The 21,553-nt window shown below is 35.0% G+C and overlaps 1 protein-coding gene across 1 annotated transcript in view; it reads right to left on the reverse strand.

Moving 5' to 3' along the window:
• CFAP47 (cilia and flagella associated protein 47) overlaps window positions 1-21,553 on the reverse strand; it is a 259,804-nt gene that overhangs the window by 148,627 nt on the left and 89,624 nt on the right. The window contains exons 41-45 of the mRNA XM_059840326.1: window positions 20,713-20,780; window positions 19,474-19,619; window positions 14,526-14,628; window positions 13,374-13,600; window positions 6,402-6,568 (exon numbers count right to left, since the gene is read on the reverse strand). Coding sequence (XP_059696309.1) covers window positions 6,402-6,568; window positions 13,374-13,600; window positions 14,526-14,628; window positions 19,474-19,619; window positions 20,713-20,780 — 711 coding nt within the window. The remainder of the gene's footprint in view (window positions 1-6,401; window positions 6,569-13,373; window positions 13,601-14,525; window positions 14,629-19,473; window positions 19,620-20,712; window positions 20,781-21,553) is intronic.

Raw genomic sequence — 21,553 nt, forward strand, 5'->3', positions numbered from 1 at the left:
TATTCCTTATTGAGTGCTTAAAAGTTTTGCATTTTTTTGCTACCACTATGTATGTTTATTTATTTTTTTCTTTTCACTTTATCATAATCAAACAGATTTGTAGAAGGGTTTCTAAAAAACCTACCAACTAGTTATTTGCTCCTTTTTTTCTGTTTAGATACAGTATTCCATTATACACCTAAACAAAAAGTTAAATACACTTAATCAGAAATGAAGATCTACTGGGGAAAAAAGGATGAAAGCAGTTTTCCCTTAATTTGTCTAAAAAAAAAAATGGGAGACAATTTTTTCCAATGTCTTCAGCTGCTGTGCTTGTGTATCATTCAGGAGCAAGTGAGGAGCTGTGTGGCACTACATAAAGCAGTTGTAGGGGGCTGGTTGTTTAATAATTATTGAGCCTAATACTTAAGAAAAATACCCACAGACACTCTAGACAAGCAGTCACTACTTCAGTGAGCAATGCTGCCAAGTTTACTTAATACAGCTTTAAGAACCATGTCATGAAGGTGTTTTCTTAAGCCATTTGATGAAGATCCCTGCTGAAAAGGATTAGCCAAATTATAAGTAATTACACTGATAAAACAGAGTAATAATTCAGACTCTTGATCTAAAAACACAACAAAGAGCTAAGTTCTCTCTAAAACACACACTCAAAATTTACAAAAAAATTTCATAACTGATGCTTTGTGACTGGAAGACTAAACAACATTTCCTACAAATCAGGAAGAGGGCTCAGAACTATTACAAAGATTGCACTGAATGCATAAGGAAATATTACATGGAGATAGGATCAAAGCCAGGTCTTTTATATCACTTAATGCAAAATGGTAAGTTAATGCATAATTAGTAATGAAGGCTTATAGCAAAAATATATAATAAGAGCTAACTAGAGACTTCTGTGATGCAGCTCCTTTCTTTTTGCAATCTAGATTTTTCTGAAGAAATGTTTTCTTTTTTTTAAAAAAAAGAGAAAAAAGGAAGTCACTAGTAGTCACCAGAAGCCACAAAGAAGTCAGAACAATCTGAATAAATTAACTGTAGGAACAATTACTGAGAAAGTAGGAAATATCTAACAATTCCTGATAGATCTGTAGAGAAAGATTTTTCATCATTCAGTGGGTAGAAAGGGGGTGAAAAAGAAAACCAAGAGAACTCTTTTTGGACATTCTTTGTAAGTGTAACAGCAGGGAGCCAACCTTGTCAAATCCTGTCGGAAGAGGCAACAGAACTCTAATATTAGCTTGTGATACTGAATCTAAATTAGATAGCAAGGTGGAGCAACATTTTTGTATTGAAAATTAACTGTAAGCTTTACTTATTTATATGGACAATTTTGATGTGAAATAGTACAACCCAGCCATCAGAAAAAGGTTTTAGTTTTATATTCATGCCTAGGTTTTCCATGTTCATTATTATAAACACAGGAAAAACCCTAAACCTTATGGAATGACAAAAAGCATTCCCAGTGCATGCTTGCCTTAGAAATGTTCATTAATGCACATGTAAAAGACAGGAATTGCTTATCAGGACACACTTGCCTAGGTGCATTTCCATTTGAAAATTAAAATCTACCATTACCTTATAGAACTGCACAAATCTATCATTACTGATGAAATATATCTGTGTATTTATCATGCCATGCTGGGATTTGGTTATTATTAAAAGGTATAAAACAAGGTATTGATATGCTGGTACTGACATGTGCTGCTGCAATGTTTAGAACAGCAATTGCTACCAACCATTTACTCCCATACATTTTCTTTCCCTTAAAAAATGTCTAGTCCAAAGGTATTGCTATCAGGTTTTCTGCTAATAGCACAAGTGGTAATCTAAAGTCATTTCAAGGCAGAAGATTGCAAACAAAAAAAAAAAGTCTGAAAAAAAGAAAACCAAATTAACAGGAAGCCCTTCTTATAAAGTACTTGGATGGTTCAGCATCGATGAACTGTCACAGGCAGCTCTGTGAGCTGCTCTGTCTCAGGAACTTTTATGTTTCCATTACTCAAAGCAATGGTCAGTGTCATGTTACATTGTGTAAAGGCATAGTCTATTCCACAAAATTCCAGAATTTCCTAATTCTGGGATAAATCCTTATTTAATACCAAAACACGTATTATTGGATGTTTCTTGTAGCATTAGAATTTCACCAAATAATGCTTATATTAAGCCCTAACCTGACAATTGGAGCAAAAGTGTGTATCTTAGGAAAGCTTCCACTTTCTTGTTTAAAAGATTGAGTGGTAGAAAGGTTTTTGTTTCTTTTGAGCTTGTTCATATTTGATAAAACTCTCATTCACATAATTTTACAGGAATCATAAATTGTTTCATTACAAATCTCTGTCTTAGGTACAAAGTGCTGTACTTTCTGCATGGAGCACTTGACAGTCTTCACAGACATATTTTCCCTTTTTAATAATAACAGGTAACCTGAAAGGAACCTCTTTCCCTCAGAGATCATGGAGTCATCAAGGTATTCAAACTTTCAAGACCTTGAAAATTACTATAGAGCTTGGATGAACCCTTCCTCATTTGCAACCTTCTGTCTAAAGTGTGGAACAAGAACTGGATGTGCTGTCCCAGTATTATGTTCTCCTTCCTTGTGCAGTAACAGCACTTTTCCATACCTGCACTGTATTTTTTTAAAGTTATGCATTCAAGGACCCTTGTTTTTCAAAATTTTACAAAAATTCCTTTGATGAAAGAACAGTGGAGCTGATGTCAGAAAAACACAGAGTGGGAAGTCAGGCTGACAGCTTTAGTTCACACTGTGAGAAAGGTACTCTGCTGCTTTGCAGATTTCTCAAACATTCTGGGAGATATCACTGCGAAACAAAGCCCTTCCTCCCCTTTCTACCTATGTTATTTCATCTGTGATAATTAACATTATTTAGCATAAAAACCATGTTTTTGCCAACTGCCTAATAAGTTGTTCTGCTTAGTTAAAACTTAGTTGAAGCTGATTTTGAGCTGATTATTTGCTGAAAAGACAAACAGCACTGACTTTTGCACTGGTTTTCACAGTTCTGCTGGAAAATCCACAGATATTTCCATCTTTCCTATCCACAGTGGGTGTTGTGCTGCTGGACAGGACCAGCAAATATTCAGCGGAAAAAACATTTATAAAAGCTATTCAGAAATAATATAATAGCTCTGACTTACCAAACATGGTCCTTACCTGCAGGAAGAGCATGCTCACTTACACAGGTACAGTTTTGTAAAATAAGACTGCATGGTAGGAAATCTTAAATAATTATAGAGATTATAAAAATATATATGCATTTCAAGTCAGTGACACTGGCAAGGGAAGTAACAACTGAAGTTGCAACTCTGAGCCATAAGAAAACCTGTCTATTCAAAGTTTCTTGTGCTTTCACCTTTAGAAAGAACTTGTTAGTTTGGTGAAGCATGGAGCTGGCTTTGGATGCTACTTCTCTGTTGCTAAAATTTGGAGCCATTATTTTAATCCCACTTGACATTTTATCCTTTTCATTCTTTCACAGCATCCCTCTAAGAAAAAGGCAACATATTTCCATGTTGCAACATATTTCAATTATGCCTAACAAGACTTTCTGAATGTTCAATCTACCATTCTTTAGTTTGTAAAGCATTGCAGTTTTACTGTCAATTACCTTTCTCCAGAGCTATATATGGGAATTGAATTATTGCCCAGGTTATTTCTGGTGATAGAGGGAAACTAAAGCTCTTAAAGATCCCAGTTGAGACAAAGATGAACCATCACCATTGTGTGGTTAAACCATACCAAATGGTTTAGCCTGCAGACTCTGTTCCAAATATATAATTACATATTTGCTTGCACTGAAATTCATAGCTTATAACTATGTAAGAGTTCCAACTAGCTTCTTTCACAAAATCTGTCATTCCTAACTCAACAAGGTTTTTGTATAATCTTCCCAATTAGTGAAATGTAGTTAACATTGTGCAATAACTACTGGTTCCTAAGGACTCCCTTTCTGATGACTCTCCAGTAATGAATTAACATCTGCTAAAGGTTTTCAATCTTGGAAATGTATTATTTTAGATCTATGCAAGTATGCAGTATGGCTTTTGATCAGGATACAATGCTTAAGGTAAGGTAAGCATATTGCCCTCTTTTTATCTATTTGATCTGTAAATAGTACCAAAAATGTAATAAGGTCATTTAACAAGATCTATTTTACAAGAAAATGTTTTGAGTGGCATTGATTTTTTACCTTCTAATTGCCTGCTGGCAGAGTTCTTAAAACACTGGTTGCACACTTCCTGCTACTGAAATCTAAGAAATTCTGATCCAACAATTTATTTCAGTCAGCTTACTTCCACCTTTGTTTATCTTCATAAATATAAGCACTGTCATTTCTTCAGAGAACCAGCAACTCCCACCTCCAGGAAAGCCACCACCATGGCTAAAATACTGCTGCTTTCTCAGACAATGATGTCAAAATTTTCAGATGAGACCAATGGTTTGCCCAGGACCACTAGCTGGGGACTTCTGTCACAATATTAGGTTTTCTAAGAGTCTGTAAATCCTCCTGTGTCTCCTCATTAGTGTAATTAATACACTGAATCAGTTGGCACTGTCTTCCTACTGAACACATATTTGTTTTCATGCTATTCAGCTTGTTATCTCAGCTTCCCTTTCTGGATGTTCTTTTCCTCACCACCCCTCTGATTCACTACAAAAGCCCCATTTATTTTACTGCATCATCCTGAAATTTCTACTTCGTCATGTATCTATTATCCATCCTAGAAAGAAAAAATATATATCAAAAAGATTGTGTACACTGCCATATGATCCAATTTCTGATTTTGCATTGATTACTCTCCTCTTTCCAGCATTTCTTTAATATCCTTTGATGAATAAAGAAGCAGCATGAACTAAGAGTAAAATAACTACTTCCTTACTATAATTTATTATAGTATATAATTTACTATAGTATATATTATAGTAGTCATCCATTTACTACATTCTTTACTGTAATGTTGTTTATTCACTACATTTTTGCAGTGAATACAATGCAATTAATATTCTAAATTTTTCATATATATTCATTCACATTTCAACTTTTAAAATATTTTGAGCAATTGCTAAGGAACAATGATCTCTCAACTGGTCAGTTAAGAACCTTTGTTGTGAGACCATGATGGAGATCCTGTGAGGACATCAGGTCTGTGTGTGCAGAGCTGGCTCTCTTTCCCCCAGCTGTTATTCTGCTCTTCTACAGTGTAATACAAAGAATCTCCTAAAACACTCAGCAAAGCCATTAACTATTATTAGTTCACCTCTACAGCAATTATGACACAAACACATTGTTATTAACTTGACAATGAAAGAGTTTCAACTAGGATTTAAACATCCTGCCACACATGACATCCTCAGTGTCACATCGATTCTACAACTTCTACTGGCTGCTCATCCTGTAGTTCCTCACCAGTCCTGCCTCTAATACTGCCTTAACTATTGCTGCCATCTTCCTAAAAACACAACCAAAAAGGTTTTATAGCAGCTAAATTCTATTTCAATTAAAGTATCTGCAATAAAGACTCCTCAGAAAAAAATAAGAATTCTTTTTATTATTCCAGAATAGAATAAAAAAACAAGATCTACATTGAGGGTCAAAACAAACACCATAAAAGCACAACTGATTCCAGTGACACTTGGAAAAAGTGAACTGCAAAAATATGCAAAAGGACTCCACTGATTAAGAACTGGTGAAACAAAACTAGATATGGATGTATAATTCAAGTTTCTACAAATTTGCATGAAGTTCTCCCTGAGACTCCTTTCACCAGACTCCAGCTCTTTCAACGGCTCAAGTTGTTTGTGAGTTTTAAGAAATGCAACCTAGAGTGCTTTATAGGTTTAAATAAAGCATTTTTAAAAAATCAATAAGATTTTTGTATAAAATTTAAGATACTAGAAAAATTAGAGACAACAGACTGACCAAGGATGGCAAGATCACTCTGAAAGGTAATGCAGAACTGTTCAATGATGAGGGACACCAGCTGAAATCTCCCTCTGGCTGACTGAGGAGGGCAAACAAGAAAAGAGATGTGATATGAGTGGCACAATTTGAACACAGATCAGCGCTGGATGTGAAGTGGAAGGGAGAAATGGGAAGGGAGCACAAATTCAGGATTTGTCAGATAAACAGACCAAATTAATTTGTCTTTTAGAGCAAGTCTCCTGTGCTTGTGTGCCTATGAGAAAACCAATGGCAAGTGGAAAGCACTGGTTTGAGCTAATATTTAGAACCTGGGTAGTGACAAGAAAGGCAAATTTGATCAATAATAGAAAGGAAAGAAAGATCATTTTCTGGATCTACTCAGAAAAACCTTAAAATAAAGATTATCTTGGCAAAAGAATACAGTCAAATTCATTACCTTTAAGACTATTACCTGATGTAGGGTATTTGTCTGATGGAGGGTCCAAATTAACTCTGGCTGAAGATAACACTGGAATAGAGAACTTTTTAGGAACTTCAAAGCCATGTTTTATGCTCACTTCTACACTGTAATCCACGTACTTCAGCTCCGAGGGGTGCCTGCGAGGCTTCAGGAGGGCACGTCTCTGCAAGTGAAGCAATAATGTACACAGCTGAGCAATCACATAACATTTTCAGGTTGAGAAATGACAAATTTGCTAAATTTTTTTAGAATTTAGCTAATTTTGAAATTGAATTGGGAATTAAGAAACTTTCATAGCAATTTTGAGTAGTCCTTCCAAATAAAACCTGACTTGTAAGATATTTTTAGACATCATGCATCTCAAACATTTGTTTAAGAATAATCCATTTTGAAATTTACAGTAAAACCATAGCCTACCCAGAAATAATCTCTGCTAGCCTTCATGCATATGTAGGAAAGTCAAGAAAAGGAAAAAAAAAACCTAAAAAGAAAAATATTTTGTATCAGTGCTAGAAAGATGCTTCTTCTCCTACTTCATAAAGTTTCTGAGTAATAAGAAGCAAGAAAAAGAAAAGTTATTTTGCTTTTTGGCAAGATATAACAATTAGCTAACTGATAGTTTAATGTTGAAAATTTATTTTAGAAATATGGGCATTTAGAATCATTTCTAGAGACAATGTAGCTCCTCCTTTTGGTAAAAAGCATTGCTAATCAACAACATGAAACATATTAGTAAAGGATTAGCACAGTATATTAAGCCAAGCTCAATAAAGGCATCTGAACCTCTTAATGAACTTAATTTGACTCCTGTAGGATAACATTACAAAAATACTGCAGTGATTTATACACTACTTGCTCAAAATTGCCATTTTCAATCCAATTACACACCATAATTGCAATGCTCAAGAGTAAGTGTAAGCTGAACCAATTTTAAACCCAGTAATGTCTTTTTTACAGACAAGGCTTTGAATTAGTGACTGCTGTGAATTATCTTGAAGCAAATCTAGGGCAGATATAAATATGGAAATATTCATGTTTTGCTAAGAAAACTGGTTTATCCTCAAAGTCCTTTGCTGTAAAACACTGCCAGGACTGCAGGTATCAAAGTACATATTTCAGTAGGCCAAGGAGTGCAAATCCATTAAGGGAATTCAAAAAGTCAATGTAAAAGGAAAAGCAATTGTTCTGAAAGATCACCATGAGGTATAAGCGGTCAAATTACTGTTTAAATCAACTAGACTTGGGTTCTGCATTGGGTTGGTGGTGGGGTTTTTTTGGTTTGCCTTTTCTCCCCGTTTTAATACAAATCTCACTTTCAAAAACCTTGCTGGCTTTTGAAGGCAGACCCACACTCTGACATTGCTTTGTTTTGGTCATTGATCTACCCTTCCATAGTGTCAATATAGTGTTAAACAAGAAGTACATATGGACTTTGGGAACCTGTCAAGATTTAGGTGTTAATACAGGTTTCTTGGCACAATAAATATAGAAAGATAATTCTCCAAAATTCTTGTTCTATGAAGAGAAACTGGACAGATGTATTTGACTAAAAAATTCACATCAAACCAAATTCTTAGGATAGTTCTTGTACTACTGTATTTGCACAACATTGTGCAAATATAATTTACAGAAGAAACAGGAAAAATTGTTATGTAAGTTGAAAATCTGAGCTCACTATTCACTCATTTCTATCATACAAGAGTGGACTCTGACATTACTCCCTCTCAAATACACATAAAATTAATTAAAAAATCAAAAAGTACAAATAATTCAATTGCATATTAATTGCAAGTTCCACTTCTCTCTGATAGGAATGAAATGCCAGAATACTTTGCAGGGGAAAATAAAACTCATTCTAACTTGTAATGGGAGGTTCCTAACCAAAAGAATTACATACATTTACCAGTTTAAATTTGACTTGATCTTCTGCATAATCAAATATAAATTTATACCTACAAATGATTTTCATTACTAGATTACTTTCCAACACTGAAATAAAAATCCAACATGATTACACAGTTTTGTTAAATTTTAATTGACAATATAATTGTAAGATGACCTTTCCTGGAGCACTGAACATATTTGAATTATAATTATCCTGAAGAAATGTCTTATTATTTAAAAACTCACTGAAAGACTATTTTTTAAGATCCTTGTTCATGTTATCTCATTTTTAAATACAGGTTAGGAAAAAAACACAGTTGGTTAGTATTACATAATCTATGAACATTTCAAATATTTCCTGGCACCTTGTAAACTAGTAAAGGATGAAAACATTTTTAATGAGAGACCTAGTGGAAAAAGAAAATTCTGCAACCATACAGAAGACTAAAATTTGCTGCCTCATAGGCTAACATTTCCAAGAGAAAATGTCAACACAATTCAGATGAATGTTGCAGCTGCTCCAATTTTTAACATTTTTGTGGGCAGTGGGAGTGTAATAGAATTTAATATTTTTTAACTGTCATGATCAATGCAGCTCTAAGGCCTCTCTATTGCAAAAAGACAGGTTCCAAGCACTTTTACTTCATCAACCTGATGGTTCATGATATTCCAAGAGTGGAAGTCTTACTACCAGCTAGGAGTATTTGCATTCAGTTCCCAGGATTAATTATTTCCTTAGAAGAATTTTTTGAAAAATGAATGGAGGGTATATAAAGCATCAAAATTAAACTTGATTGTGAAAGTCTCAAAGACTTTTTGATTTTCCAATATATTTTCTTAGATGTGCCACGTGCACTTCCTATGTGTGAAGGGTGGCAGATTCTGTTACAGGGTTCTGAGGCACCTCTCTCCTTCCTTGCATGTTGGAACTCAGGATATCCCTCTGGGAGTCCAGAGTTTCCAGGACCCCTGCCAGGGGCTCAGAGACCCTGGCACAGAGCCCAGAACACCTGGGGGTTCGATTATGACCCGTGGAGCAAATTACCACCTTTATGAAGAGATAAAAGCCACAGCAGTTTAGATAGTGTAAAAAAAAAAGGACTCACAGGGTGCAAATATAGGTTTTAGGATTTTTGGTATAAGGGTTTTTGGGGACAAGATGGAGGGACTTGGACATGTCTAGCCTTTCTTCTTCTTCTCTACCTCCATCTTCTGCTGTGATGCTGGCACTTTTAGATTGGTTTAGAGTAGATGCTCACTGTCTAACATAGGTGATAGGTATTGGAAAATAACTGTAAACATGTTATACGTAGTTTGTAATATATAAAGATAACACCACCCCGGGGGCAGGCAGAGTGCCTCTGACTGTCCTGCTGAGCAGACCTCGGCTGGGCAGGAGAAAGAATTTTATACATAAGATACAATAAACAACCTTGAGACCGAGAAATGAAGAGCCCTGACTCCTTCTTCAAGCACCGGGCTGGGAAAAGAGACTTTCCAACTTTTCTCAGGGTCACTCTCACCAGCTAGAGAGACCCCAACACTTGCATATCACTGTTCTTCAGATCCTAATTTAGTACCATTTCTTCCTTCCAGAAATTAACTTCTAAAACTGTTTCTCATGAATAAAGAAATTTATCATCTTGGTCTCTCAGAACACCTGTGATCAATCGTGTTTGCCACCTCCCTTAATCCCATATCAAAAGATAAGTGATGTAATATAGAAGACATTGGTCTCACTTGTAAATTCAGCAAATTGAAATCTGACCACAGGTCCTTTTCTGAAAAGTTCATCCCCACTCAAATGTATCTAATGCAATTTTTTATTTCCAGTGCCTTCTCTGCTCAAGGACACCATGATTTTTCCTTCCAAAAAAAACCCACAGCAGTTTTTTAAAAAAGGAAATTCTCTGCACTCTGCTTACAAATTTCCATAATGACACAGGAGAACACAAAAAAATCCTTCTTGATCCCTGGGTACCTATGAAAAGCACAAACTCTGAGGATCCAAGCTGGACAGGTGGAGGATGAGACTTTGCCACGTCAGCTGAAGAGCAGAAGCCACAGCCCTGAGTGCACAAGGTCTCCATTCATTTTTCCTTGATCAAAACTCAAACTCACCAACACCACTGTGGTGTACTAAGATAAAAACACTCCATGTGGCTCAGTCCCATGGACAGCAGGATAGAAAGGAAATGCACAATATCCTAACATCTGGAATATGGCAAATGTGGTGTCCACACTCAGATGAGACATGTTCAAAAGGAAGTAAAACAGGGCATAAGTAAATACTTTTTACAGTTTAATTTTAATTAAAAAGTAAAAACTTTTTACAGTTTTATAGATTAACAATGAGGGCACACCTGGACACAGCAGAAACTTAAAGCTTTAGCTCTGGGATCCTTGTATAACAGGACTTTTCCAATCATAATGTCTGGTTATCCAAGGAGATTATTGGCATCTATGAAGAAAAACTCCTATCCAGCAATTGGGTCTAAAACTAGGCAAGTAATTTTGTATCTCACTTCACTGACTGCAGCATCCTTTCCCCCACAGTCCCAAGTAAATAATTCTCAAATTGTTATTTCTTTTTTCTTCACTTTCCTCTATTCACTACATTTGACAACTTCAGTCTAAACATGTTCTTCTTCCACAGTCTCTTATCGTTTTTCCAATACCCTCTTCCTTCCCTTGTTATCTGTGTTCACCTAAACATCCCCCTTTCAGCTTTCTATTATTCGTTATAATTATTCACAAAACAGCCTTTGTTAATTATTCACTATAATGCCAAATCCAACCTTAACAGTGTCTGAGAGCTCCTATATTATCCTGTATTATCTTTACTACTACCCAAAATTGTTTTAGGAGGAATTAAAAGTTAAGAAACACTCAGGAGGTAAGAAAGTAACACAATTTTATGGGAAAAAGATTTAAAAATTATTATTTGTTACTAATTCTAATAACTCAAACAATCAAAATAGATCTTTGTTCCTTATGGCAACAAAAAGAAACAGTAAAAATATAGTAAATAAGTACCTAGGACTTTTAGCTGTGTATAGATGGGTTGAATTAAAAATTACACCTCTAGTTACTGATTTTGGATATCCAGTTTGACTCCAAAAACACAACCCACCTTTAGCACTGTTTTCTATGTGACTTAAGTAAACATGACTAAAATTTACAGTTTAGACAGACTGAAAATCATGCAATTATTTAGTTATTTATTCTTCAACTTGACAGGTAAAAAATGGACCAAGTAGTACTAATTTAAGGGTAATTTGTTTTCTGTCCATCTGTTGTCTAACATGATTCTACCTGCAGGAAGCAAGTAGAAAAGTGGAAAAGAAATCCAAAAGAAAACAACAGATTTCCAAAGGTTCTGGATTTATCTCTAACCTACAACATCTGCCCCAAAGGATTTGGTGAGCCTAAATAATTCATTGGATCATGGGCACTGTAGATTGGCTTTTTTTTTTTTTTCCTTTTTTTCCTTTTTTTTTTTTTTTTTGTGGGGAAAGGGGAGAATTTAGATCACCTAAAACCATACTTCAGCTCCAATTTTCACTGCAGAACACCAACCCCCCTCAAAAAAGGCTTCTCCAATTAATGCAACCAGGATTTCTGTTATCACCTTTACACAGATAGTTGCCAAGAATTTATTACAAAAAGTTTTTATTAATATGTTTCATTTTTTAGTCTGCATAGTGGATATTGAGTTTTTTTAATGTATAAACTCTTTTCTATGCAAGTAGAAAAACTTCTCCCCTGTATTTGTCATAAACAAGTGTAAGACTTTGTGTACATGGAAAAAATACTTCTTTCTGCACATTAGTTTCATTTTCCACATGATAATTCATTCAGTGCTAGTATCCACCATTATGTGTTTTATAAGGTAATTCAGCTAATTATCCTCCAGTCTTCCACAATACATGTGGTTTTAGAACTTATATTGCATTTTAGCATGTCCAGTGGTGCAAGGAGTGTTCCTATCATGCTCAGTCTTGATCCCATCCACAACTTCTGAGCAGTTAGACTTTTCATCAAGTATTTGCTAAGATACTGTAATATTAGGGGACTTGAATTATGAAAACTCAATAAAATGTTACCACAGCAGTGGATTAGACATATTCCTAAAGGAGACTACTTGAGTCAAGATGACACAATTACAATTGTTGTCCCACTCCAAACACACAGCAGATTAAAGTTACAACGTAATTTTCCCTCTTTTTTTTTTTTGCTTTCTATTACTTTTCAAACAAAAGGCATAAATTCAGGAACATCAAATCACAAGGGAAAATTCTTTTCCTCTTATTTGGGGAACTGTCTGACTGGGAAGTTGGAATAGCATTGCTGCCAGCAATTGGTCTGAGGCAAGGCACCATCAGGGCACAAGGGAAATTAAAACCCTGAGTGAGGCTATCACCCTCTGAAGGCTATAGTAGAATTTTTCATGAGGAAAAGCCTTGTTTATTTGGCAATATTACTATTACAAATTTATTCACAAGTAATAACTGATTGTTTAATGCACTACCTTGGGAGAACTTTTAGTTTCTAGATGTTGAAGTCTTAGGAAAAGATGTATGTATAGGTTGGAATGATGCCTAAGAGGGGAGCTACATCTTATAAGAAAAACTTGTGGCTTTTCAAAACTATTTTCCATTGATTGTAAAGAAAAGAGAAGTCTCCTTCATTTATTCTCAAGGTTTATTGGGTTGGAGAAAAAATCCATTTCTTAAAAAAATGCATAATGAAGGTTACTAATACAGATACCTTTTAGATAGAATATGAAAGCTTTTTTAATCAAGGATATATTTCAGAAGTAAAGTAAATTGTTAGTACTTTTCTTAACTGAAGTCAAATTTTCTTAAAGGAGGGACATCATAGCAGCATGGGGTGACAAAGTAGCTTCAGAATGAATATGTAAAATATGTGTCTGAGGGGGAATTGGGATCAGTAACTGCCAGATAACAAATGTGTGAAAAAAACGTAACTTCACACTATTACCTGAAACATAAAACCAATTCAGTCCTACAAATCAAGGACAACTAAATTTAATTGCAGCACCAGATGATTTTGTTTCTCACCTCTACTCTGGACAGCCCCAACAATGCAGCTGCAACTCGAACGCTGCTGCTCTGCAGAGTCCCGGTAATCAATCTCCTTTCATACTCAACAGCTGACATCTGCTGCTGTGCAGCCAGAGCCAGGGCCCTCTCTCTTGACTCATTGATCAATGGAATCTTCAGATTCTCCTCCAGAGTCTGACCAAGTCCACATTTCAAATATAAAACTGGCTGTGCTGTGCTTTCATCTGTTAAAAAACCAAAAGAAATGAAAGAGCAAAGCAAAACTACACACCACATTTATCAGCTGGTGGAACTCCAGAGAGTATTTAAAATTTCTAATCTCTAAAGAAAATAAGAATACAAAATTCCCTCAAAGTTTAGTTCCATGCTATTAACCTAGTAGATGCCATTTATTACCTATAATACTTTATTTTTCAACATAATAGGGACGTAAAAATTAGCAGACTGAAATGCAACCCAAAATTTAGCTAATAATAGCTAAGAAATACCTAATAATTTTGCTAATAAAAAAATCCCAGACTTCAGTGTTACTAGCATTATGGCAGTATTAAAAGTTTACCCAAAGTCTTTCTGCTACCTACACAACACAGCCACGCTTTCACCCCTCTAGATGATATTTCATCTCCTCTAAAAGAAACCACTAGAAATTATTTCAAGTAGCAGCTGTCAATTATTTCAAGTTTCAAGTCCTACATTGTTTCTGAAATAGGACTGACAGGAGTTTATCCCACACTGGTTAAAGACAAAAAGCATTGGAATATCACATCACTGCACACAAAACTTGTGTTTTAAAGCTAGAAAAGTTCTAGATAAAGATGACTTGTCCTGGTTCAAATGGCAAGCAACTTCTATTTAGAAGAAGAAAATAAGAAAATTTATGAAAAAAGATTTATGTAGACTACGTTAAGCAATGCAAGATAAAGATCACCAACAAACAGCTGATGCTCTGAAGAGAATGGACTGGAAAACATTAGAAGAAATATTGCATATATTTATTTCTATTATAATTTATTTTTTACACTTCATTCTAAACAACTTCTATTTTTAACACATATATTTAATAATTTTAAGAAAAATCCATAGAAAAAAAAGAATATTTTTTAAAAATTATTTGCTGTATTTTACTCTTCTCCCCTCTATTCACTGTACCTTCTTTGGTAGCACGCAAAACATTTGGACTATCCAAGGCAGGCAGTTCTGAAGTCAGAGGTAAATCACCTGATCCCTCAATCAGGTACACATATTCTCCAATCTGAAACACAAGCCACACATCCATACACGTCAGAGTGCAACTCATGCAGAACAGAAGGCAAATATTACAACTAACAGCAAAGATATCCTAGTAACATCTGCGCTCTGACCTGAGCAATAATTTACATATTCAGGAGAACTGTTTTTTTAAACTATGCCTAAATATAAGAAAATTATTATTTCAAGCCATGCTGTGATAATAAAGTAACTTTAATTGATAATATTAAATCTGAAAATTCAATTTCAAAAAGCAAAATCCTTTCAAACTTCTCATATAATTTAACTGAACAAGGGTACCCTGACCAATAAATACAGGAAAAAATCAAATTCTAACTATCTACTACAGTTAAATATAGTTAAACATGTTCTTGAGCAACCTTCATTGTTCTTCACCATTCAGAATTTTTTTTTAATATAAATGATTACAACAGTTTTGAGCCAGAAACATTTCTCCAAAAAGCAAAGAAAAAAAAATTTAAGTCAAGGCAGGTTAGCATCGTGTACAAATTCTCCTTTAAAAATATAAAGTTAGTACATCTTAATTATTTCATTAGAAAATGGAAAATCTGGAGAAGTTTGAAAGTAAACATAAAGATGACCCAGAACAAAGAAAGACAGTCATTTTTCAAAGAGGAAAGGAAAACTTAGTTAGCAGAGAAATAACAGTTTGAATTACAGATGGACTAAAAAAATAGGGTGCAAATGAAAAAGAGAAAAATATTTTTGATGAAAACTCACTGAAAGGACTCCAAATTTAAGTCCACAATCAGAATGCCCCTAACTAAAAAGATATCTAAGCTTGGTACCATACACCATCTGAACTAGGCAGGAGATTTAACATATATACTGCATATATTGCTTTGATAATTTCTTTGTGTTTACCACAAATTTTTTTCAGACAATTTTTGCTTCTACTGACTGCAAGATAAAGAATTAAATGCCTCTGCAACAACTGATATAGTTTCACATTCAGTCTCTCTTTATTTCCATAAACAATATTCTGTAAAACTCTGCCCTAAAATCATGTATTCTGTCTTTTATTCTTCATTTCAGATATGAAGGAAATAATTTATTTCTATAATTTAGTGCATCTGCCAACCAACACAATGTTTTCCTTTTAATACTGCTCAATAGCATAAGAAAACCCTGGTTTTTCCTTTGCCTTCATTTGTAGTTTCATCAGATATTTATGTTAAGGCTGAAAACACTGCAATTATATTTCTGACCCAGCAGAAGGAAAGCTATTCAACTTTGATGGTATTTTCTCCCCTTCTTGATTCAAGAGCTCACACAAATCTTCCTTGAGAAGGATTAAAGAAACCTCCAGCAAAATTGGATTCTCACACACAAACAGCCACTCCTGGGAACCAATTTAAACAGGAATTATTCCTGTTTGACACAGTGATTTGGCTCCATAAGGGCCCTTGACAAGCTCACAGCACACAAACCTGATTTTAGGAAGGTGCTGGTTGCTGGGATGCCATTCTGCTATCAGCTACTTCTCCTGTCCTTGCTGAAATCAATATGCTTATAGGAAGGAACAAAATTCCCCAATTTCCTCTTTGATTTGAAGAATTCTGGGGTTTTGATCTCCACAGAATGCAAATTCTGTTTTCTTTCCATTGAGCTTTTTTCCTGATGCTTTGGAACAGAATGGATATTTCACTGAACTTGGAGAGTTTAGCTTGTATGCCCATGGTTTTAACAATTTATATTTCCATTTTCCATCAGCTGCAAACAGGACAGCATCAACATTTTGCAGGGTTTATTGTTAATGAAAATAGTTAACAAAAGAGCTGTTGAACTTTTTATCCAATCCCATTGCTATCTGATGTTTCAAAAGAATGTAGGGAAACTAAGAGTTTGTAGTTACCTGTGCAAGCCAGTAAGAGCAACAGAAAGCAAAGTGTTATTTCAATAAACAATTTACTTCTATACTAGACACTTAGCTGTAAAAGTCTGGATTGACACCCTTAAACGATGATTTAATAAATTATTATCATCAAAAATTCCACATTGTTCACATTTAAATAACCTCCTGGAAACAAAGTTGTATTTTTTAAAAAGCAACAGGGTTATGTTTACCATATTTAATATCAACTATGAAAAGATTTATGCTAAAAAACTGAGAAAACTCTGTTTCAATTTTTCTTAAAGAACAATGAAATACTGAAACAAATCTTTGAGAAATGTGCTAAATGGCTTTTGCTGCCATTTCAAACCTTAGGAAAGTTAGCATAAAGATTATTTCAAAATAAGGAACATCCTTGAGGCCAGAAGCCTTGAATCAGTGTATCCTCTTGCTGCTATTACAGATATACAGCTGCTGCAGTGATGGATAGTATTCCCAATCAGAACAAGTATAGTGATTTAAATCTCAATACTTCATTGATTGGAATGAAGGAGCAGACCTGCTCTGATTACTGTTTTGGTCTATTTGTCAAAAAAGGTAGGAAAGGTAGGCAGGAAAAAATCACAGCAATGCTAAATTAGATTATTTATTAGATTTTATATGTAGCACAAGTCCATATTTGAATGATACAAGACTCCTCATTGTGTAAAGTCATTTGATCATCATACAGCATGCTGGCTGCACTTCTTTGTCAGTTAGATAATGGTATGACTGAAATATTGCAGCCATATACAAAATATTTAAGAAAGCCAAATTCTTCCTGTGCCATTACTATACAGCCCTAAAATCATGCTAGCTATTTTGCAGTTTCATCTTTCCTTAAAAGATTTAATACAATTCCTTACAAATGATGCAATTAAGTAGCTGGAGCTAATTTTTCTAACCTGAAGTTCTGCATATCAAAAATTTTGCACTTCAAGGAGCCTTTCAATGCATCACACCTACTCAGCTAAGCTGGAAGAACCAGGTGATCCAGAAAAAGTCACCATACAGGATTTAACAGCAGCTTCTCCAGGCATTAATGTTTCCTGCTGTGAAAAGGTCAACTAAACCTTTGTAAAGAACAGTGACTAGTAGCTAGGTGTCTAAATTTACTTCTACAGCACCACTGGAGGCAACAGGGGGCTGTCAGAAATGTACTTTTCCCTTTCCACCTGAAATATGACCATCCTACAGCTCTGCCCACATCTCTTAGATTAACACTGTTTCCTTAACATGTCTAAATATCCTTTCTCTTCACTATATTATTCAGCTTTCAGGTTTTATTCCTTGTGTAGCATGAGCCTACTCTTCTTAGCCAGGTTATGAACTTCTGTATGCTTCTAATAAAGATACAACAGGTCAATTGTCAATAGCTGAGATTTAAGGGGTCTTAAATAATAACAGGTAAAAGGAGATTCCTCTCAGATTTACTCCCAGAGAGCAGTAGGCCATGTTTTTCCTTCTCTAGAGACTGCATCTTGATATTTCATTGAATTAAACTGATGGACCTAAAATTTCTTTATGAATGTACAGCTGTTGATGTGTATTTCTTCCCTAATAATTTCTCTCTTTGAATGATGCTGAGCACTGGATTGATTTTCCACTAAACCATCCACAAAGATTGCTAACCTCTGACATGGGGACTCTTTGTGGGTGATTCCCTGCTGTCAATAAGGTGTGAAGTCATTATTTCAATGTGAATTCAACAGAAATCCCTCTTCTATCTCAGCTCATTTTTAGAAAATCAAGAGAACTATACACTCTTTAAGAAAACCAGTCATATAGTTTGTTTTCTTTAAAAAACAGCCAGTGTTTTCAAATACTGGACAGAGTCAGAAAGACAGACTTGGGCATCATTGTATCAGTCTTATTTTCCTTTATGAACAAGATAAAAAAAATCAAGCTGGCCATGTGGCAAAGCAAAAGACATGTTTAAGCAATAAAAATCCCATCAAACACACAAACACCAGACACTGGCAGAAGTTCCATGTTCTATAGAAGGTAAAAATATGGAAGCTGAAAATGTGCAGGAGAAAGAGTCATTTAGGTTTAGATGCATTGTTACAAATCATCAAAACGTGGCAGAGAGAAAGGCAGAGGCACATAATTGGACAGAGGGGAAACACAGAGGCATTGTCAGGAAAGTAAGAAGCAGAATCCAAGCTTTGAGATCAGCCACACATAAAAGAAGATTATAGAAACAACAGGGTTTTGAAAAACATTGACAGCCAGAGACAAAACACAGCAGACACGTTAAAGATGTGAAAAGATGGACTAAAGACACAGAGATAAGATTGTGACCACTGAGATAAAGGATTACAGGAACATCCAAAAGCTGGATTGCAAGGTTTGAAATTCTGAAATATGATCAAAATCAGATCTTGGTGGTTTGATTGAACTTCATTTAAGTATATAGAGCAAAACTCAGGCTACATGACTCAAGAGAGACTGAAAGGCTGTGGAGTCAGTATTCATGCACAGTCTTTTCTGAATGGAACTCTGATTGAGAGAAAAATTTAAAAAGAGACAGCAAGGAAAATTATTATTCTACTTTGACAGCATACCCTAAATTCAGGGATGAATACATGGAGAAGCACAGAACAGTAAAGACTTTATCCATTCTCTGCCTGTGCATTGTTCTTGCACCCACGTCAAGACAAATTATTTAAATTTCTTTTCTTTTCTTTTCTGAAGCTCAGATGCCTAGAAAAGCCACCAAAATAACGTTCCATGCAGTATTACTTTTTATTACTTAGTGATTTTAAAGTGAAAATTTGCCTGCAGCATTTCATATAATCCTAACTATGTGTAAAAAGGACAGTAAACTGTTGCCCTTGATCAGGACACTCAAGTCCCTTTTCACAGCACTGCTGTCATTTACCCTACTCATGCACAATTGGCAAAAGTCCTGATTCTGACCTGATAAACACAGAACACTCACTTTACTCTTACCTTTTCATTAATCAGAATGACAGTGCAGTAACGCTTTTCCTGATAAAAGGGAAGGAAGTGAATATCTAAGGCTGCAGAACCTTTCCCTTTCAAGAACAGGTTTTCCATTGGACTGAAGAACTCATGCAGGAGGCCAGATTGATCAGCTGTTAAAATAAATTTAAGTGGATATTTAGATACAACAGCACAGGCTGTGAAATAAAGGAGCTTCATGAGTTTCAAAAAAAGGCTGTACTACATACAGCCTCCTGAAGCAATCAGTATTTAAGGCACACCTGTAATCAATAATCAGTATTGACAGTTACTGTTGTGTAGATGTGCTGCAATATTGCATGCTGTATTATTTAAATACATTTTGCTAATTACCTGTGTTGTAATTCTGTGCACTGAAACAAAACTGGGGAAAATAGCCAGTTCTCACCATTAAAAATTCCTTAAGGAGGTACAGCCTCTAAGAAAAAGCCTATACACATCTGAAGGAAAAGTATATTTTACTGAACAAAGAATCTCACACTCAGAGCAGCAACTATGTCTGACATATTCTAGAATAGGCAAAACCTAAATACTGGCAACACTGGCTTTTTTTCACTGCTTTCACAAAAGCATTAGGCTGGGAAAGAATCTTAGGGTTGAATCTGGCAGGCTCTGACTTTCTCACTGTGTGTGTTTCATCTGCTAAGCACATTTTGACACTGACCCTCAAGCTTTGCTGGCTGGCTTTCTAGGCAGGACAGCAGACCTGAGAATATATGTGAGAGTGAAAACAGCAGAAATGAGTGAGATCACATAAGAAAATTATACCAAACTCTGGCCAAATAGATAGAACAGGGATGGGACACCCACAGCTTCTCTGAGTAACCTGCCCCAGTGCCTCATCACCCTCACAGTAAGAATTTCTTCCTCATATCCAATCTAAACCTGCCTTCCTTCAGTTTAAAGACATCACCTCTTGTTTTATCCCTGCATTCCCTTGTAAAAAGTCCCTCTCCAGCTCTCTTGTAACTCCTCCATGTACTGGAAAGCCACGATAAGATCACCGTGGAACCTTCTTTTCTCCAGGCTGAATTTTTGACTGTGACATACAATTTGAGGCCGAAATTTTATGAAAACTAAAACTAATAGTTACTGAGCATATCCATAAATAATATTTATTGAACATACTTAGATGTCAAAATTTTGCATCAGTAGATAATCCAATTTCTACTGTAGTAAGACACGAAGTATTGCATAGATACTTACAGTGAGATTCTTTCTTTGAATCTTCAGGCAGTGCACTATTTTCTGAACTTGATGTACTATTTTCAGAACTAAAAGGAAAAAAAATTAAAACAATATTCTAAAGCTGGACATTATTATTACCAATAGATAGCATAGTTCCCCTTTTATTGAATAAACATCAAAAAAGCACATGTTATCAACACAAAAAAAAAACCCACCAAAATAGACCACTACATTTTGGAACCATTTTCCAACCAATAATATTAAAAATCACGCTATCCACTTGAGGTGGCTACAGGAATGACCTATATTAACTAACATTGCAGTTAATTATTCAAAAGAAAACTAATGTAATTAAGGCTTTGTCTAAGAAAGGAGAAAGGGATGAATCTTAACCTAATCACCTGAACTCTGCTCATTACAATATTGCTTTTCAAGTGTATTTAAAAAGAACAGATATACTCAAAAAACAGCTTTAAAAAAAGAAATCTCCTTTGAACTTCCATTCTCCCAAAGCAAACTGTGCTCCTGACCATCATATTTTCTTAATGTGACTCTATGTAGTTTTCTTTTTGTCTTCAAGATAACAAGTAATTCTCACCATTGTTGGCAGGTGTTAAGATTGTGCAGTTACACTTATGGAAGGAGAATTTTGCTTAATTTATGACATGCACAGAGCTCAAAGATGCTGAAAACAATACTGTAATGTATCAAAAAATACTGTGAGTTTCAGCTCAAAATTCTGATTTTAAATTATCCACACATAAAAGTTATTCCCCCCTGCAGTAAAATTTGATTAACCAGCATACAGCAAACCATTACTACATACAAGGTTTGATGTTGGGTCTCTCTTAAAATAAAT

Source organism: Haemorhous mexicanus, chromosome 2 (assembly GCF_027477595.1).
Source record: "Haemorhous mexicanus isolate bHaeMex1 chromosome 2, bHaeMex1.pri, whole genome shotgun sequence".
Lineage (NCBI taxonomy): Eukaryota > Metazoa > Chordata > Aves > Passeriformes > Fringillidae > Haemorhous > Haemorhous mexicanus.